The sequence below is a fragment of the Antechinus flavipes genome, chromosome 2, assembly GCF_016432865.1.
Source record: "Antechinus flavipes isolate AdamAnt ecotype Samford, QLD, Australia chromosome 2, AdamAnt_v2, whole genome shotgun sequence".
NCBI classification, from domain to species: Eukaryota; Metazoa; Chordata; class Mammalia; order Dasyuromorphia; family Dasyuridae; genus Antechinus; species Antechinus flavipes.
Window position 1 is genome coordinate 462,921,157 of NC_067399.1, and position 18,262 is coordinate 462,939,418.

General features: G+C 35.5%; 1 protein-coding gene across 2 annotated transcripts; it reads right to left on the reverse strand.

The window, feature by feature from the left end:
• Positions 1-529: 529 nt before the first annotated feature.
• LOC127550540 (N-acetyllactosaminide alpha-1,3-galactosyltransferase-like) lies at positions 530-14,388 on the reverse strand. 2 transcript variants are annotated; one of them, XM_051979557.1, is made up of 5 exons: positions 14,183-14,388; positions 12,273-12,361; positions 7,972-8,037; positions 5,263-5,400; positions 530-1,448 (listed from the first exon to the last, which is right to left on the reverse strand). In XM_051979557.1, the coding sequence occupies exons 2-5, from the start codon at positions 12,350-12,352 to the stop codon at positions 767-769; spliced, it is 966 nt and encodes a 321-aa protein (XP_051835517.1). In that variant the 5' UTR covers positions 12,353-12,361; positions 14,183-14,388; the 3' UTR covers positions 530-766. The 2 variants fall into 2 exon arrangements, with proteins under 2 accessions (XP_051835517.1, XP_051835518.1); XM_051979558.1 differs by lacking the exon at positions 12,273-12,361.
• Between the last annotated feature and the right edge of the window lie 3,874 nt (positions 14,389-18,262).

Below are 18,262 nucleotides of genomic sequence, written 5' to 3' on the forward strand. Positions count from 1 at the left end.
AAACAGTAATCAATCTGATTATAAGTTATAAATATACAATCATATTAAATATATTTCTACATTAGAAATGTTGTGAAAGAAGAATTAGAAAAACCATGAGAAAGAAAAAACAAATTTTTAAAAAGTGAAAATAGTGTATGCTTTGATCTTCATTCAATCTCTAATTCTTTCTCTAGATGTGCATAGCATTTTTCATCATGAGTCTTTAAGAGTAATGTTTATCAAAACCGATCATCTGTACAATGTTGCTGTTACTGTGTACAGTGTTCTCCTGGTTCTGCTCATTTAATTCAGTATCAGTTCATGTAAGTTTTTCCAGGTTTTTCTGAAATCCACCTGCTTATCACTTCTTATAAAACAGTGGTATTCTATTATATTCATGTCTCACAATTTGCTCAATCATTCCCTAATTGATGGACATTCTTTCCACTTTCCACTGTCACTTAATTGCCCTATGGTCATCTGTTTTCTTAAAGCCCAATGTATCTTCCTATTTCTCCAAATGGGTATAAAATTACCACTTATCTAATTACTTTAGAATTGTTCTTTATTCCTCATTAATATTACAAGGTTCAAGATTACAAGCAAGAAAAGGCTTGGAAAGTTTGCTTTTTGGGAACATGGCTTTTTCTTAGTTTTTTTTTTCCAAAATGTTTTAAAATAGGTGCCTTTTTTACTTGCTGGCTAGAATGATAAACTTTCTAATTCAAAAAACTAGTAGTTGAATCCACCTTCTTCACTGTCTTCATAAAAACTGTACACAACTTTAAATAAAATCATATAATTTGTTTTGCCAAGATATTTTGACAATATTAATATCAGAATTGTCTTTTAATGAAAAATCCCAGCAATATTCTGGGGATAATATTTTAGTAGGTTTGTTGAGAAAAAAGTATTTGTTCAAGTGTCTTTCTTCATGCCATAAAGACTCAATCCCATTTTTCATATCCTGAAGCATTCCCTTGTTACAAGCTTGGGTAAGTTTCAAAACCTGAAGGGGTGTTCCACCAAAGATGGCTACATGGTAATAGAAATCTCCCATATTAAAAGGTATGAATGCTGTAGAGGAAGGTCGCCTTTCATAATTGAAATCATTGGCATTCTTTTTATAAAACCAAGCATGGAGCTGAGCCACAGATTCACCCAGGGTTTCCACACCAAAGTAATTTTCAAATGCCTGATCCACATCCATACAGAAGAGGAAGTCAACTTCATGCTGGATATGATTTACAATGTGATCCTCAATAATCTTCATGCGCATCATCTTAATGCTTTGCCATCTTTTCTTCTGCTGGATTCCAAATACTTTCATTGTATGAAAAGGAGCCACCTCTATCCAAAGCAGCTTGGAGGAGTCATCCACCATGATATAAAAAATTGACTTATGACCAGTCATGAAGTACTTTTCTGCAGAGGAAAGGAATTTCTCCAAATAGTTATCAAGATACCTGGGTAATGAATGGGAAAAGCAGTTATTTTAATAGAAATGAAGGGTTTGTATAAAAAATGAAGTCGATGTATTTGCTTACTATTGAGTTGTGCTTTAGTTATAATGATGTATTAAATATAAAAAGTAATTAATTAAATAGCTACTTTTTGCGATAGCAAAGAATTGGAAACAAAGTAAATGCTTATTGATCAGAGAATAGCTAATCAAACTGTGAGATATAAATGTAATGGAATATTAACGTTGTGCAAAAATGAGGAATGTACTAAAGAATGTTATTCTTGGTCAAAGAAACATAGAAGATCTACATGAATTAATGTAGAATGAGGTAAGCAGAGGCAAGAAAACAATAATCTCATTGACTACAGCATTGTAAATGGAAAGAACTACACATACACACACATCAAAAGGGAATATGCAAAATTATAAAGGTCAAGAATGATTTGAATGAAGAGAACTGAGAAGATACTCCCAACCCACCCATTCATGGATATGGGAAGTTCACAAGTACACCACAATGTGCATGTTTTTAATCATTTTCAATTTATTGATTAGTTGTACTGATTTTTTCCTCCTAGTTTTTACTTGTTCTTTCGTCTTTAGAAATACTATTTGTCATATAAGATGATTCTCTGGATGGGGAAAGAGGAAGAATAATGAGGAAATCTATGGTAATGTAATAAAAGACATCCATCAATTTTTTGAGAGAATGGTATATCAGAGGTGAAAAATAGAATATAGCAGGAATAAAAATCAGAGGTAAAAGTGAGCTCTACTTGTAATGGACATCTAGTACTATAATTGTCCCATGGACTATAAATATCCCACAGGAAGGTAGTTCTCCCTGGAATTGACTTATCACTACAAGTTATAGGTAGGGTGTGTGTGTGTGTGTGTGTGTGTGTGTGTGTGTGTGTGTGTGTGTGTGGAGAGAGAGAGAGAGAGAGAGAGAGAGAGAGAGAGAGAGAGAGAACAGAAAGAGAGAGAGAGAGAGAGAGAGAGAGAGAGAACAGAAAGAGAGAGAGAGAGAGAGAGAGAGAGAGAGAGAGAGAGAGAGAGAGAGAATGAATCTTGTTTCATCTCATTTTCCTATTAGAAATTGTAATTTTTCTCTTTGGTCCTTGGCTTTGATGGATTTGCTTTTACCTTATCTTTCCAGGGCATTTATATCACTTTCTGGTTTTGTCCAAAATGTGTTGTTTGTGTTCTGGATGCTATTTTTATTTTCTTTACACATTAACTTTCAACTGTGCCTATGTCCCTCGGATCTAAAAAGTGAACCTTTACCTTATCTTTTTGAATATATCTTTATGTTGTCTTGTACCATTAGAACGTCTGCTCCTTGAGGGCAGTGAGTGTTTTGCCTTTCTATACCCAGTGCTTAGCATTGTGTCTAATACATAATAAGTACTTAATAACTGCTCTCTGTCTTTGTCTTTCTCTCTGTCTCTGTCTCTCTGTTTCTCTCTCTCTCTCTGTTTCTCTCTCTCTCTCTCTTTCTGTCTCTCTCTGACTGTCTCTGACTGTCCATTTTTTTTTTCTTGTGGAAACCTGTACCTGCCTAGAGATGTGGTAATAATAGCTAGCATTTATATAATATTTTAAGTTTTACAAAGTGATTTGAAAATTTTATCTTATTTTATCCTCCCAACAACCCTGAGAGGTAGGAATAGTTGATTCTCAAGCCAATCCCTATCTACCCTGCAACTCCAAAGTAAATTAAGTATAATTCATTTTTAAAGAAGAGCATGCAGTAATAATGGAGATTCTCACTGTATTCAATCTTGGTCAAACCATAGCTGATATGGTGCTCAGTTCTGGAAATCATATTTTAGGAAGAACAATGATAAGCTAGAGAGTATCTAGAGAAGAATGAGCAGGATGGTAAAGGACTTCAAGATCATTCCAAGAAAATGCAGTTGTTTAGCCTGGGGAAGGCTTAGAAAGGGCATAACTGCTTTCAAGTAAGTAGAAGGGAGGGATTTGTCTTGTTGTGCTCAGCAGAATTGGGAGCAATGTAATAAAACCGCAGAAAGCAAATCTAGGTGATGTAAATAAAACAAAACAAAAAAACAAAGTTTCTCAATAATTACAAGGATCCAAAAGTGCAATGGGCAAGCTCAGGAGACAGTGTACTCTTTCATTTGGGGTCTTTGAGCAAAGTTTGTATGCTCATTTATCAACCTCTCTTCATTCCAGTGCTTTCCTTCTATTAATTGTTTCTTATTTATCTTATCTGAGGAAGTTAGGTGACACAATGGATAGAATTCTGGACCTGAAATCAGAAAGACTCATCTTCCTGAGTTTAAATCTGGCCCCAAATACTTACTAGCTGTGTGATCTTGGGTAAATCACTTAATCCTGTTTGCCTCAGTTTCCTCATCTGTAAAATGAACTGGAGAAGGAAATGGCAACTATTGGAATATCTTTGCCAAGAAAACCCCAAATGGGGTCACAGAGAGTCAGAAATGACTGAAAAAGAGCAACAACATGTCTTATCTATAGCTTATCTATACAACAATGTATATGATTTAGATGGAAAGTTCCTTGAAAATACTTTTGTTTCTTTTTTTGTATCTCTATCACAGTACAATGCCTTGCATATAATAGGCATTAATAAATGTTGATTGATTGATAGAGAGGATTCTTTTTCAGGTGGGGTGAGATCTGATGTCCTCTGAAATCCCTTCCAACTCTGACATTGTGACTCTATAATGAAAGACAGAGTCAAAGCTAAAATAGAATAATAGCAACATGAAGATGAAAGTAAACAGGGATGAACAGGAAGGTCTTCAATTGGGGTTAAAAATTAATTTGCACATAGAATTGAGGAGTCCTGAATCTCCCTTTGCAATATGTTTTTCTTCCCATAAGCAATTGCAATGAGTAGAATTTAAAAGAGATGAAAACATTGATATGGCAAACATTCTTCTTGTCTATTTTGAGCATCTTTAACAATATCAACATTTGATGGCCATCAATCTGTACAGAGAACTATGTGAGGGGGGATCCAAAATGAAGCAAAATATTGTCCCTGCTCTTATGGGGTTCACAGTCTGCAAGAAAGAGAATGATATAAATAATTATATTAACAAACATCTGACTCATATGAGGAGTTAATTTTCTTCCCTTCAAAGAGTCTGCAGCAAGTTCCCTGAAACAATCATTAATAACCATGGTAATAGCAGCCTCTTTAAGCATCACCTAATCTCAAGTTTCTCCTTTATGGAAGCCTGTAATGAAGAAGCCATTGCTACAAACATGGAAAGGAGTCATGGTGGGACTAAGACATTTAACCTTTAAAGGACTTTAGACAAAATTCTAGTATTAATAATGACTTGTTATCATTTCCCCTACATCTCAGAATTCTTAGATGGGCCAAAGAGTAATCTCTTTTATGTCTATGAGTTTCAAAAGGATAAAGTCTCTTCCACAGAGATCTCAGTCCTCATTAGTGCAATTCCTTGGGACTAACCAAGGTTTTCTAAGGAGAGGGAATTTGAAAACAGGAGCTATCAAACAATTTTTTGGGTGCTTTGAGTCATACTTAAAAATAGCAGCCTTTTGTATAAAGTAGTGCCATATTTTCAGCTGAAATCCCACACTGTTAGTTGTCATAAGGGATAGACAGATTAGAATATTCTTGAGGAAAGGGTCTTACCTTCTTGGATTCCTAAAAATAACACGTATAAATAATGTTTCATTAAATATTAATGCTTTGGTGGGTTTTATTAAATTCATGTGCAGTCCCTCCTCCCATGTACATGTCTAAAATTAGAAAGCAGAAATGAAGGATAGTTACTAGGAATACCTACCTTCCAACAGCAAATACCATCAAACCCACTGTAATGTTCTTCTTTTTGTAATAATCCTCTAAAACTGACTTATGGTAAGTTCCTTCCCATACGATAGGAGCAAGCCAATCAGTCACTGTTTTAACCTCTGGGCGTCTTCTGTTGGATATAACAACAAAGCAAATTGAACTAATTTCTCTTTTACTAAGACAACATCAAATGTTTTCTAAGCAAATGAATAATAAGAAGAATGACATGAGATTATGCTTCCTGGGTCCAACTTTCAGGGTTTCCTTAGGAATAGAAAGTTTTGGCATTTCTCAGAGCATTAGCATGCAAGTCAGGAGTTGACATCTTTAGTATGGAAGCAGTGAATGGCATCCAAAGCAATTGTTAGCATCTTACCATCATTCACGATACTCTTAACCTGGGATCTGTGAAATTTGTTCTTGTATTTGGAAAACCAGTTTAATATAACTACTTTTTTTTTTTTTTTTGTAAATCTATGACCTTTTTGTTATATTAAAAACATTCTCAGAAAGGGTGTAGAAGCTTCACCAGGTTGTCAAAGTTAAGAAACCTTTGGATAATCTTTTTTCCACACCTTCTGCTTTTCTTTTTTTCCCCTCTCTTGTCTTTCCTCTGGTCTAGTTCTTCCTGTCTCCCTAGCCTATGTTATGGCCCTGATAGTGATTCCCTTGGGCAACCCTTAATTCTAGTGGGTAAACGTTAAGACTTAAGAACACTGCTTTGTGTTATTGTTGAAGAGGAAGCAAAAATAGGATTTAGAGACAGAAAAACATTAACAATTATTTAACCCAACCTCTTCATTTTATGGATGGAGGAAGTTAAGTCCAGAGAGATGACTTTCCCAAATTCACAGAGCTAGGATTTGAAAGTAGGGGTCTTAGATTCTAAATCCAGTGCTATTTATACTGTGTTATGACTGTCTCAGTAGCATGAAAAATAAGATATTTATATCACATTGCACCAAAGGCAACAAAAGCAACTCTCTAAGATTGTAAGTTGCAGAGTGGAGGTGCTGATCTACATTGTTGGAAGAAATTTTTTCATCTGGGAGTTCTCTATAATAATAAAATCACAAGTCTACTCCCTAGCTCTATCCCTAATATTATTCCTATCTTCATCCTTACCCCATTGCCAAAAATAGTTTGGTGAAAAAAAGGAAAGGAAAACTGAACCAATTTTAATTCTATCATTGAAAAAAATGACATCTTTTGTTTTTATATCACTTTCATATATCCTTTCCTCTTGAGAGCCATTCTTTGTAACAAAGAATAAAAAAGAAACAAAGAGAAGAAATAGACAGTTTTATAAAACTAAGTAATACATCTGTTAAGACTGCTTTTATATAGACAATGTTCCACACCAGAGTCCTTTTTCTCTATCATTGAAGAGAGGGAAGTATACTTTTTTCTTTGTCCTTTGGGGGCCAAGTTTGGCCAGTATATTTATACAGTTAACTCTAATTTTTATTATGACAGATGTTCTAGGTGCTGGGTTCTTTGTGAAATCATGAATCTATACCTTCTTGACTCCTGAAGCAGAAACTTTGGTCAAGTGATCTGAAGATGCCATTAGGACATTCTTTGGACCATTCAAAGTCCTCCTTTGGCCAAAGGTGGGGGAGTAGAGGTGCTTTGATTAAATAAAAGTACCTCCTACCCTTGGATGGTCATGGTAGAGTATATACCTATCTCAGAAAAGATCACAGATCCATCTAGATATTGAATGAATATCTGTTCTTCCTATTTCATTAGTTTTTTGGGTTTTTTTGATAAAGATCTTATGAGATCATAGGCTCATGGATTACAAAGTGAAAAGGATATTCTCTACATCATTTAGTCCAACCCTTGCATCTTGTCAATGAGGCAGCTGAAGGCCAGATTAGTTACATAACTCAAGCTAACACAAATAATAAATGGAAGAGCCACAGTTTGAACCCAGGTTTTCTGATTTCAAGTATAGGATATTTCTACTGACAAAATCAGTGTTTTTTCCCTGCACCTGAGTGGCATTCCCAGTATTTCATAGACAAGTAAGCAGTGTGCTTATATATGTGATGTATAGAAAACACTTTGTAAAGAATAATGCACAAGGCAATTATTATGTCATTTCCTGGCCTTATAACCTGCCCCAATTTTCTCTTGAATGTCTGCCAATAAATTAGGTCCACTCAGTTCTTTTGTCATAATCAAATTTAATTCAAGATTTATTTATGTGCCTGTCATATAAAAGGCATTGTGCCCTGATTAGCCCCACCCCAGAACTAATCCCTCCTTTTTATCCTGCATATCAAGAACACAAAGGCCTGGAGTGAGACCTAAATTCATATCCAGTCTCAGAGATTGTCTTAGCTAATATGACTCTGAACAAGTCACTTAACCCTGTTTGCCTCAGTTTCCTCATCTGTAAAAATGAGCTGGAGAAGGAAATGACAATTTAGCATCTTTGTCAAGAAAACTTCAAATGAGATTACAAAAAATTAGGCACGAAGGAAAGGACTGAACGACAACAAGAATTCAAGAACACAAGACAGACGGGCATAGGCCATTACAGTTGAGTCCACTGAGTGGTGAATAAGCCTCTCTGAATAAACATCCCTTTCCCATCTCAATTATTCTCCTGTGTTGCTGCTGCCACCTGACACCACTTGCTGGATGCTGCCCTGAGTGTTGACTTCATGTAGGGCAGAGGTTTTGTTCTTACCTGGGGCTAAACCAGTCTGACAGCTGAAGCGTATGGGATTGATGAGATGTTTTCAGCTGATCCACCCTGTGTGCAAATGGAAAAGTAAAAATGGTGATTATGGGACCACTGGCTATCATTTGGTTACATTACATTTGTAAATATCTGTCAGATCAAACAATTCATTGTGAGGCACATGGACATTTTCAATTTGGTTCAGAGCACTGCACTAGGTAGTGGAAATTCAAGATAAATGAGGCGTGGGCCTTAGATTCATGGGAGTTCCCACTTCGTAGGAACTCTGACACAAATGCCAAGTATAATAGAAAAGAGAATGTGTATGTAAGAGATAAAAAGAGATTGTTTTGTGAAGTTCATGGAAAGAAAGAAAGAGCATTTTCAAATATAAGGGATCAAGGAAGTAGGTAATATTAGACTTAGGTCTTGAAGGATAATTAATCTTTGAATCTGCTTTCTCATCTGTAAAATAAGTGCACTTTTTGTACCATATTCCCTTCCTCTTGTCTCTTCTGAGTCTCTGAAGGCTTTTGATTCTCTCAGATTATTTCAAGTGTTGTCATATGGAAAAAGGTTTATAGATTATAGACTATAGATTATTTCTAAGGTATTAAGTACTTTTGAAGGAGGGGAGAGAAATACAGGTAAAGGAATTGAGACTAATTAAAATCATGGGATTAGGAAAACAAGCGGTCACAGGATCAAAGATTTCAAGATTGACCTTTTAGTTTAATTGCCTTGTTTTTTTTAATAGATAAGGAAACAGAGGCCCATAGAAGTTAAATAATTTCATAGGGTCATAAATTTAGAGCTAGAAAAGCTTTAATCCCATCGAACACTCCTTTTATAGATGAAAAGAATGGAGTCCCAGGAATGTTAAGGGACTTGCCCAAGCATTCAAGCTCAATTTGTATGACTTTTGACCAATAAGTAATCTTTTTATTTCACCATGCTGTCAAGGAGAAAAGAGTACATAGTCAAGTTTGAATGGAGTTTAATGTAGACACTGAGGGGATAAGAAAAGGATGAATTGTGGATAAGTTGTTTTAAGACAAGAAAAGTAGACTGCTTTTAGTTGGTAGGATGCTTTCAATGTTATTAGAGAAATCCAACTGGAAAATAGTAGGCAAAATAGCATCTCTGCTATACCCAATCCCATATGGACCAGATGCATTTTGGTTTGACCAGGGTTTAATGTGTCCTGATAATGAACAATGGCATATTCACTATCCACTTAGGAGCATAGGAGTTAACCTGGAAAAGGGACCTTAGTGATCATTTATTTTATAGAGCTTAGACTAAGAGGATTTATACAAAGATGAGGTAAAGCCATTTATTTAAGATGATTTAAAACCCAGTACTCAATAGGAAGATGGAACTTTGGACCATTTTTAATAGAAGAGAGACTGATTCTATTATTCAGTCCTTTCATTCATGCCTGACTCTTTGTAACCCCATTTGGGGTTTTCTTGGCAAAGGTACTGGGGTGGTTTACTATTTCCTTCTCCAGTTCATTTTACAGATGAGGAAACTGAGGTAAATAGGGTTAAATGAGTTGCCCAGAGTCATATAGCTAGTTAAGTGTCTGGGGCCAAATTGGAACTCAGGTCTTCCTGATTCTCAGCCCAGAGTCCTCTCCATTGTGTCACTATTAAGTTTGTGCCTAGCCAAGTCCATTTGCTTTAAATCCCAAGTCAGTCCTTATTCTCTGAATCAGTGAGCACTTTACCATATTCACTACCTCTTGTCTCTCCTGAGTCCCTGAAGGCTTTTGATTTTCTGTTAAGTTCCCCAAATTATTTCAAGGGTTGTCATATGCTCTGTTTAGTTCTCCAGGGTACAACTAGAAACACTGTGGAGAAATTGTGAGGAGACAGGAAAAATTCCCTCACGCTGAGAGTTGTTCAAAAATAGCCTGAGCTTTCTCAGGAAATGCTAAGTTCTCTATCTCTGAAGAGCATCAAATAAATGCTAATTATCCATTTAAGAGGGATGTTATAAAAAGGTTACTGTTCAGGAATGGGTTGGGCTAGACCTCTGAGGTTTCTTATAGCTCTGAAATTTTATAAGTCTCTGATGCTTCCCTTGGCCTTTCATCGGTATTTTATAGAAAAGAGCCTATTAGTCTCCAGTTTTCAGTCTCTTTTTCCTAAGTGGAACCTTTGAACTCATTTCTAGATAGAATATTTGCCACAGCTGGTTCCAGATGCCCCTTCTAAAACTAGGAGGCCAGGGTTATTCTCTTCCAGAACAACTTTAGTTGGTGGCCTTCTCAGGGCCCATGACACCAGTAGAGTAGCCTCCATTACTTAGTCCAACAAAGATAAAGACAACCCTTAACTACAGATGATACAGATATAGACTGTTACAGTCAGGGAAGCAACTGTTCAGCCTTTTCATTTTACAGATATCCCTTCCATATTGTGACTTTCCCCATCACAGTGTCAATATATTTTTGTTGGCAGAAAAAAATTAAATGGAATTTTTTAGGGGAAGGAGGGTTTGTAGAAGTTATAGATAACATGTTAAGTCCAGTAGATAACAGAAAAAGTTTAGAAATTCAGAAACAGAGAAAATATATGTGTAGTACCTATGTGATATAAACATATTTTATCATTTTATACTAAAATAACTTTTCTCTTGTATGAAGGGAGGGCCTAAAATTTTTATGTGGATTTTCTAGATCCTAGATGGGGGATAACACTACATCCTTAACCTCCTCAATGTGAAAACGATAAATATAATACATAAAGAAATGGAAATCTAAAATGATTAAGTGACTTATTCAAAGTCACAAATTTAGTGAGTGAAAGAACCAGGATTTGAACTCATATCTTTAGTCTCCCAAGAAAGTGACTTGTTATTTCTGTGAGCACATGTAAAGCAAACACTGTCATTGCTGTACTGTGCATGTGTGAATGTAGGTGTAAAATGTGTTTTTTGATTCAGCCATCAGGGACTTCCAAAGTGGCTGAATAACAATTTCTAAAGAGGAAATTTTAAAAGCTTAGTCCTAATTGCCAGACATCACCTTTGAGGCACAAGGCAAACAGAAACTTGCTCATCATGCTTATAAGATGGGACCACTATGTGAAAATGCCCTCAACTTGGATCCAGCTGCTGTGGGCAGGAAGGTATGGCTATGCTTGAACATATGGTATCACACTCTGGAAGCCAAACTCCTACTGTGACCTCAATTAGATTAAAGTATAATTGGAAAATGTGTAGCAAAATAAAAATTCAACGCAACATAGATAATCTTAGTTTTGGTTTTCCTAGTCTATCTATTATCTACAGATATATTTTCTTTCTTTTTAAAATCTGATACTACTCCTTTGTTACCAAAGTCCTAGAACTTATTCATTTAAAAAAGATAAGTTACCTCAATAAGGTAACTATTATAGTTTAACTAAAAATTTTCCAACCACAAAAGTTAATAAAAGAGAACAATATGAAGTTTTTTCCATCTTCTGAGATTCAGAAGAAAAGATAAAAAGTGTTATACTTGAGACTGTTGTAGCTGCTTCTCATTTGGATCCAACATATATATTGCTATCTTTTCTCTCTCCAATTCATTCTCTACACAGATGCTAAAATACAATCTCTCCTTCTTCCTCTTTTCTTGTCCCTCTCGCACTCCCATTTCCTCTCCCTCTCCTCTTCCTTTTCTCCCTCTTCCCTCTCTCCTTCTCTTCCCTACCCCCATCTTTTCCCATTCTTCCTTTGTTCAAGATCTCTAGGTACCTCCCTATTATTTCTAGAATAAAGTACAAATATCCTTTAAAGCCCTTTACAATCTGATTCCAATCTACCTTTCCATGTTTACTTAACAATACTCTCCTTCACACTTAAATTCCAGCCAAACAGCATTCTCTTTCTTATCGCTGTGACTTTGAATAGGTTGCTCCCAATGTCTGGAATGCATTCTTTCTCCATGGCACTGCTATAACAACTTTATTGGAGCCCCTTAGTTTCAAAGCTCTTTCCATCCTCCTCAAAATATCAGGTGTTAAGTAACTGCCCCCCTCCCATGCCCCTGTCTCTTTCTCATTCTGTTTTTGTATCCTCAGTTTTTAGCATATGTGTCTAGTGCAAAAGTAGACCCTTTACAATATTTATTTGATGATTGCTACTTAAAGCTCTTTAGTGCCAGAGATGGAACAAAGATATGGGAAAGAACGAATGCTCTATTCATTTAACCTGAATTTCTGTCCATTTAAAAAATATGCTACAACATTGTGAATAGTTGAATTCAGTCATCAAAAGTAAAACAAAACTTGCAGTTGTTAGTATTTCATTATTACCTATTGACAAATTCCTGAATAATGAGCCCCAAAGTTAGCAAAAACAGCAGGAAGAGAAGGATTTTATCTTTGGAGATCATTGTTCTCTCCTGGGAGGAAGAAACAAACACAGGAAAAGTAGATTACAATGAAAATTGTAGTGAAACACAGTCCAGCTTGCCTCCCCAACTCCTAGAAAAAAAGAAACTATTTATGACCATTGAATAATGCAATATTCTTGTGAGATGAGCTCATCCCAGATAATCCATAAGCAGCCTATTAGTTTAGACTTTATTCTTCCTTCTCCCCTGCCTCCCACAAGGTCAGGGTATACTCATAACCATATTTTTCTTTTTACATTATGGAGGGTCATCTGCCAACTTGACAAGGCCTCTGCAGGTTGAATGTCTCCTCTGTGTCTAAACACTGTCTTGCAGGAATGGCCTAATTAGCTTCATGATTTGTCCATTCTGGAAACTGCTTCTTTCCCCACTCTCTGAAAAGCAGTAATTTTATCTTTAGCAGAATTCTCTCTGTTGGAAAGCACCTTAAAATGTCCTAGTTTCTGTCATGATGCTTCTGCCTCTCCTAGGGCCAACTCACAGAAATATCTGGGCTTGTAAAAAGACCCAAAGGGAAAAATATTCATATTTTAACTGTGAGTTTCTTTACCTTTCCTTAGTCAGAATGGAAGATCCCAGATCATGTATTTGGAGAGAAATCAGGGATGGATTCAATGTTGTGGTTAAGGCTCTGAGCTTTTGGTGAACTTTGTTATAGGGCTCCTAAAAATAACATTCCAAGGATATTGATACCAAGAACACAAAAATATAGAGCCATAGCAGAAGGGCTGTTGCTGTGGCAATATAGTTGGGGTATGTCTTCCTCAACTGATGATGATACCTTTTACCATGAAGTCAGCCAATAGAAGGGAGGCTAGGTAGCACAGTGGCTAGAGATTAATCTTCTTGAGTCCAAATTTGGTCTTAGACACTTAATAGCTGTATGACCCTGGTTAAGTCATTTTATCCTGTTTGCCTCATTTTCTTCCTTTGTAAAATGAGCTGGAGAAAGAAATAGCACACCACTCTGATATCTTTGCCACAAAAATTCCAAATAGGATAACAAAGGATCAGACATGACTGAACAACAATTACAGTCAATCTTGCCAATTAAAAAAAAAAAAAGAATTGTAGCAAGAATTCCTTGATGTTAATAATCTAATCTTGATCACCCCCCCGCCCCCCCCCCCCCCCCCCCGGCCGATTGATGAGCATTCACAGCAGCTTAATGGCCCCAACTTTATTTGGATTTCTTTTATGTATGGTTCTTTCTTTGTCCATGCAGAAGACTTAGAGTTGAGAGATAATGTCACATAGGGACACAAAAGTCTCTCTAATTCTGTTTCAAATGGCAATTCCTGGCTAAATATAGCAATTTACTTCTCAGAAAGTTGCTGCTTTTGGCTTTCATTAAGAATCTTCAAATATGACAATCTTTATCTTCAGTTATTTTACTCATGACAAAGGTTTAGTAATCTATCCTACTCTTTACCTGAATCTCTGGCCCTTTAGACAGGAAACAGATATAGAGCAGTGATTCTCAAACTATAAGATGCTTGAGATTTTTTTAGATCCCTTAAGGGAGTCTTTTTGTATTTAAGAGTTTTTCAGTTCAGTCCAAATAAAGGTTTGAAAAGTAGATAGTCATTTTGAGTAGTGTAAAGAGGATCTGAGATAAAAATATTTGAGAACTGCTGTTATGATATAGATTTAGAGATCAAAATAACTTTAAAAATAATCTAATTTAATTCCTTTATTTTTCAGAGAAGGAAATTGTAATCACAAATGTAAGAAGCACCAGAGACAATATTTGACTACAAAGCTATTGCTTGCTCCACTAGACAATACTTCTCCCTTCTTCCTACTTACTTCATGTTCATGCCCTTGGAGAAGGGCAAATGGGAGTAAACACCTTCTTGGTTCCAGTTCACATGTGTTGATATTACTGTAGCACTAACTGTAAGCAGAATAAGGTATCTTATCCCTGGAAGTTTGATTTATAAGAAATGTATCGATGATAGATTAACTTTATAAGGAAGTTTTTACCACAAGGATATTCCCTGGTACCTGATTGGTCAAACCTTTTCCATCAGTTAGTTTCTATTGTTGACTTCCAAGATGGAATGCTACAAACTAGAACCCCATTGAGAATTAGATTCCTTCAGAAAATAATTCTGATTGGCCATGGAGAGCAACTAGAGAGAAGACTTGGTTCAAGAATAAAGCATCTATGAAAATAGATGTTATTCTACTGGTCTTCCTGCCATCTAGGGGAGAGGGTGGGGGGAAGGAGGGGAAAAATTGGAACAAAAGATTTGGCAATTGTCAATGCTATAAAATTACCCATACATATAAATTGTAAATAAAAAGATATTTTAAATTTTTTTAAAAAAGAAAATAGATGTTATTACAATGTCACATGCCCAGTGGATAATGTCTACTGTGCCAGTTCTAAGCAATGATAAGATGACATTTTGTGAAGGCAAAAAGAATTGAATGAATAAAGCATTTTATCAGTATCTATGTAGAGTTGCCAAAATCAGTTAATCTTTTATTGTTCTTGTCAGAAAAAAGGCTTTCAAAACATTTGATCTTTTCAAATTTACCTATGATTGATGATCAGTCATGTAGATGCCCAAACAATCTCTTTTCAAGAAGCATTGAGTCAAATGTTTTTATTCTGGAGTTTCTGTTTTTCTTGGATCTTCTATTCTTTTTTTTTGGAATATAGATCTTTTTTGGAGCCCAATAGGATTCATAGGGAATACCTATCCAAAAGTAGACAGTTCTTTGAGAGATGGTGAATTTCTTGCTGCTAAAAGTAGGTGTTTGAAATGACAGTGGTTGACCACTTGTTGAGATGATTTATCCTTTCTTTGGAGATTAGAGTATATATACAATTCCTGAGACTCCCTTTGATTTGAAGTTTTGATGATCCTATGAGATATCTCATAATTCATAGAGAATGCTTTTCGTGGGAGAAATATGCTTCTCCAATGGTTGGTAATCATGTTATCTTGGCTGAAATATATAGCACATCTGGAAATTATTCTCAGAAAACTTTTGCTAGAAGCTATGTCTGATGGCCTGGAATGGACTCTAATACTTAAAAGACGAAAGGCAATATAGCCTATGCCAAATTATTCAAAATAGTATACTATAATAAAGTTATCTCTTTTGTTAGCCATGATCAAAAATTATGGCCAAGACAACATATTGATTTTTCAGGGTCATACCATGGAAATAACTTGATTGTGTGAAATTCCTCAAAAGTGGTTTGAATTATTCTCAATTACATCTTATATCACTGCTGCAAAAATCCCACTTTTGCCAATTTCTTATTCTTTTTTTTTTTTTTTGCTTTTCTTAAAAAAAAAACAACTAGGAACATAATATTAATGAATATAAACATTCCCATATGCAGAGTACAAAAATAATAATAATTCTTCTTGAGTTAAGATTTATTATTAAATACTTAAGATTTTAAAGTCTTCTATATTTAAAAATTTTTTCTTTTTTACCATGAACCTGACAAAAATCAATAAACAAGAATATATCCATATGCAAAGAAACATGTGTTTTCAAACTTCTTTTGTGAGATAAGAATGAAGTTCATGAGGTTGCAATTATAAAGAATTTAGCACATTGCCTGACACATCGTTAGATTCATATGATAATAATAGTTAACATTTATATAAGAGGATCATTTCTCCTACCCTTTGCTCCATGTTTGTATATTAACTCAGACTTGGACTATTGTAATAACCTACTGATAGGTCTACCTGCTCCCCACTCCAATTTAACCTCCATTTAGCCACTAAAAGTAATTTTTTTAAAGGACAAGTCTGACCATGTCACCACTTATATTCAGTAAAATCTAGTAGCTCCCTATTGACTCCCTGGTAAAAATAAAATCCTCTGTCTGGTATTCAAGGCCCTTCACAGCATAGACCTTCAACTTTACAGTCCTACCATGTACTCTTTGATACAGTAATTCTAATGCAATGACATTACATTTCTAATGCCATTAATCTTCTGAGAATGAAGGACAATTAACAGAGTTTAGCACAGTGCCTAACACATAGTAGGTACTTAATTAATGTCTAGTGATTGATTGACTTACTTGAAGCCTAATGTTCGGGTTAGCTTTCTGAAGGTTCTCCAATGGTCAGATAGGCCTTAGTCTCAGCAGGATAGTTACCAGGAGGATGGACAGGAATAGAGTCCAAAGTCTTTATTGTCCCTTCACAGTTTGTGTTTGTCACAATCTGACCCAGTCTTGGTCTGAATGGAGGAGTTGGAGTCAGGAGAGCTACCAGAGGATGGTCAAACCTCATTTCCAGTCCTCTCAGCCTTAAATATCTTAATACAATTATATCATTACAGCATACTAAATATGTGCGAACTAGAGAATCATTATATCACCATGCTGAGTACTAAGTATATATGTGAAATAGAGAACCCTCATCTCATCAATTCCACTGAATTAACGCCTTGTAAGTATTCTTGTTTCAAATATACTTTTCCAGAGTTTGGCCTCTACAAAAGCTCAAGTTATTTTTAAAATAGCTTTTATTTTTCCAAATACATGTGAAGATAGTTTTCAACATTCACTTTTGCAAAACCTTGTATTATAAAATTTTCTCTCTTTCTCCTTGGCCCCTCCCACAGACAGCAAGCAATCCAATATAGGTTAAACATATGCAATTCTTCTAAATATATTTCTATATTTGTCATGCTGCACAAGAAAAATCAGATCAAAGGGGAAATGAAAAAAACAAAAGGTGAGAAAAATCCAAGCAAGCAAACAACAATAGTGAAAATACAATGCTTTGATCCACATTCAGTCTCCATAATGCTCTGTCTGGATGCAGATGACTCTTTTTATCATAAGTCTAATGAAATTGCCTTGAATCATTTCATTGTTGAAAAGAGCCAAGACTGTCACAGTTAATCATCACATAATCTTGTTGTAGTGCACAATTAAACCCCAAGTTATAAGATGGTATTAAGACATATGCCCTGTGCTGGTGATCAGTGGAGGAAAGTAGATGGAAATTGGCTCATATTTGTTAAGTGTGGAATGAGTGGGCATGAAGTGTCTAGAAAACTGCAGAAAGAATAAAGATGAGAGCAAATTATGTTGGGACTTAGAGTAATTGGTGATGATTATGTGTGACAATGGTGTGCAAGCTTAGGAAATGTGACTCAGTGGGAGAAAATTGGATTGTATAATTTGAGGTTGCATTTTGAGCCTTCAAACTTGGATCTCTATTAATTCAGGGTGTTTCTGCAGGAAAAAAATCATTTTAGGAAGATTGATAGAGGATTCATACAGTGTTGAGATACCTCTAACTTATATTCAGGCAGCTTGAGATGTTCTGATCCCTGTGCTGAAATTACCTTATTGGGGGAGGGGGCATTTCTAGCATTTGGAAAGCTGTGACAGGAGTATCCTGGGAGATGTGTGATATTTGGGTATCACAATGATTTCTGCATTAGGAAAAGAAAAACATTTGGGGTGAAGCTAGTGGACTTAGGGTCTGAAAGCAAATACTTATCCAACTTCTAGTTTCTCTTATGAACTCCATCAAGTTCCATATTACCCATTTCTGTCCAGCTAGATGTCCCATGCGCCTTTCAAACATCTTTATTTCTATTGGTCAATTATAAGCATTGATTAAGCATTGACTATATATGGCACTATTCGAAGTGCAGGGGATATGAAAACAAAAACAAACTGTCCAAAAAGAAGTATATTCCTTTTGGAGGAACAAATTGTTTTGCATGTAGTTGTAAAAAACAAAGAAAATACCAAGTAATTTCAAAGTAATACAAAGAAAATGCAACCTGGAGAGGGAAAGTAGGTCAGTGGAAGCCTCATATGATGCCTAAATTGATTTGATTTTTGAAAAATCTAGGGATTAGAAGCATTACAGGTGAGGAAGG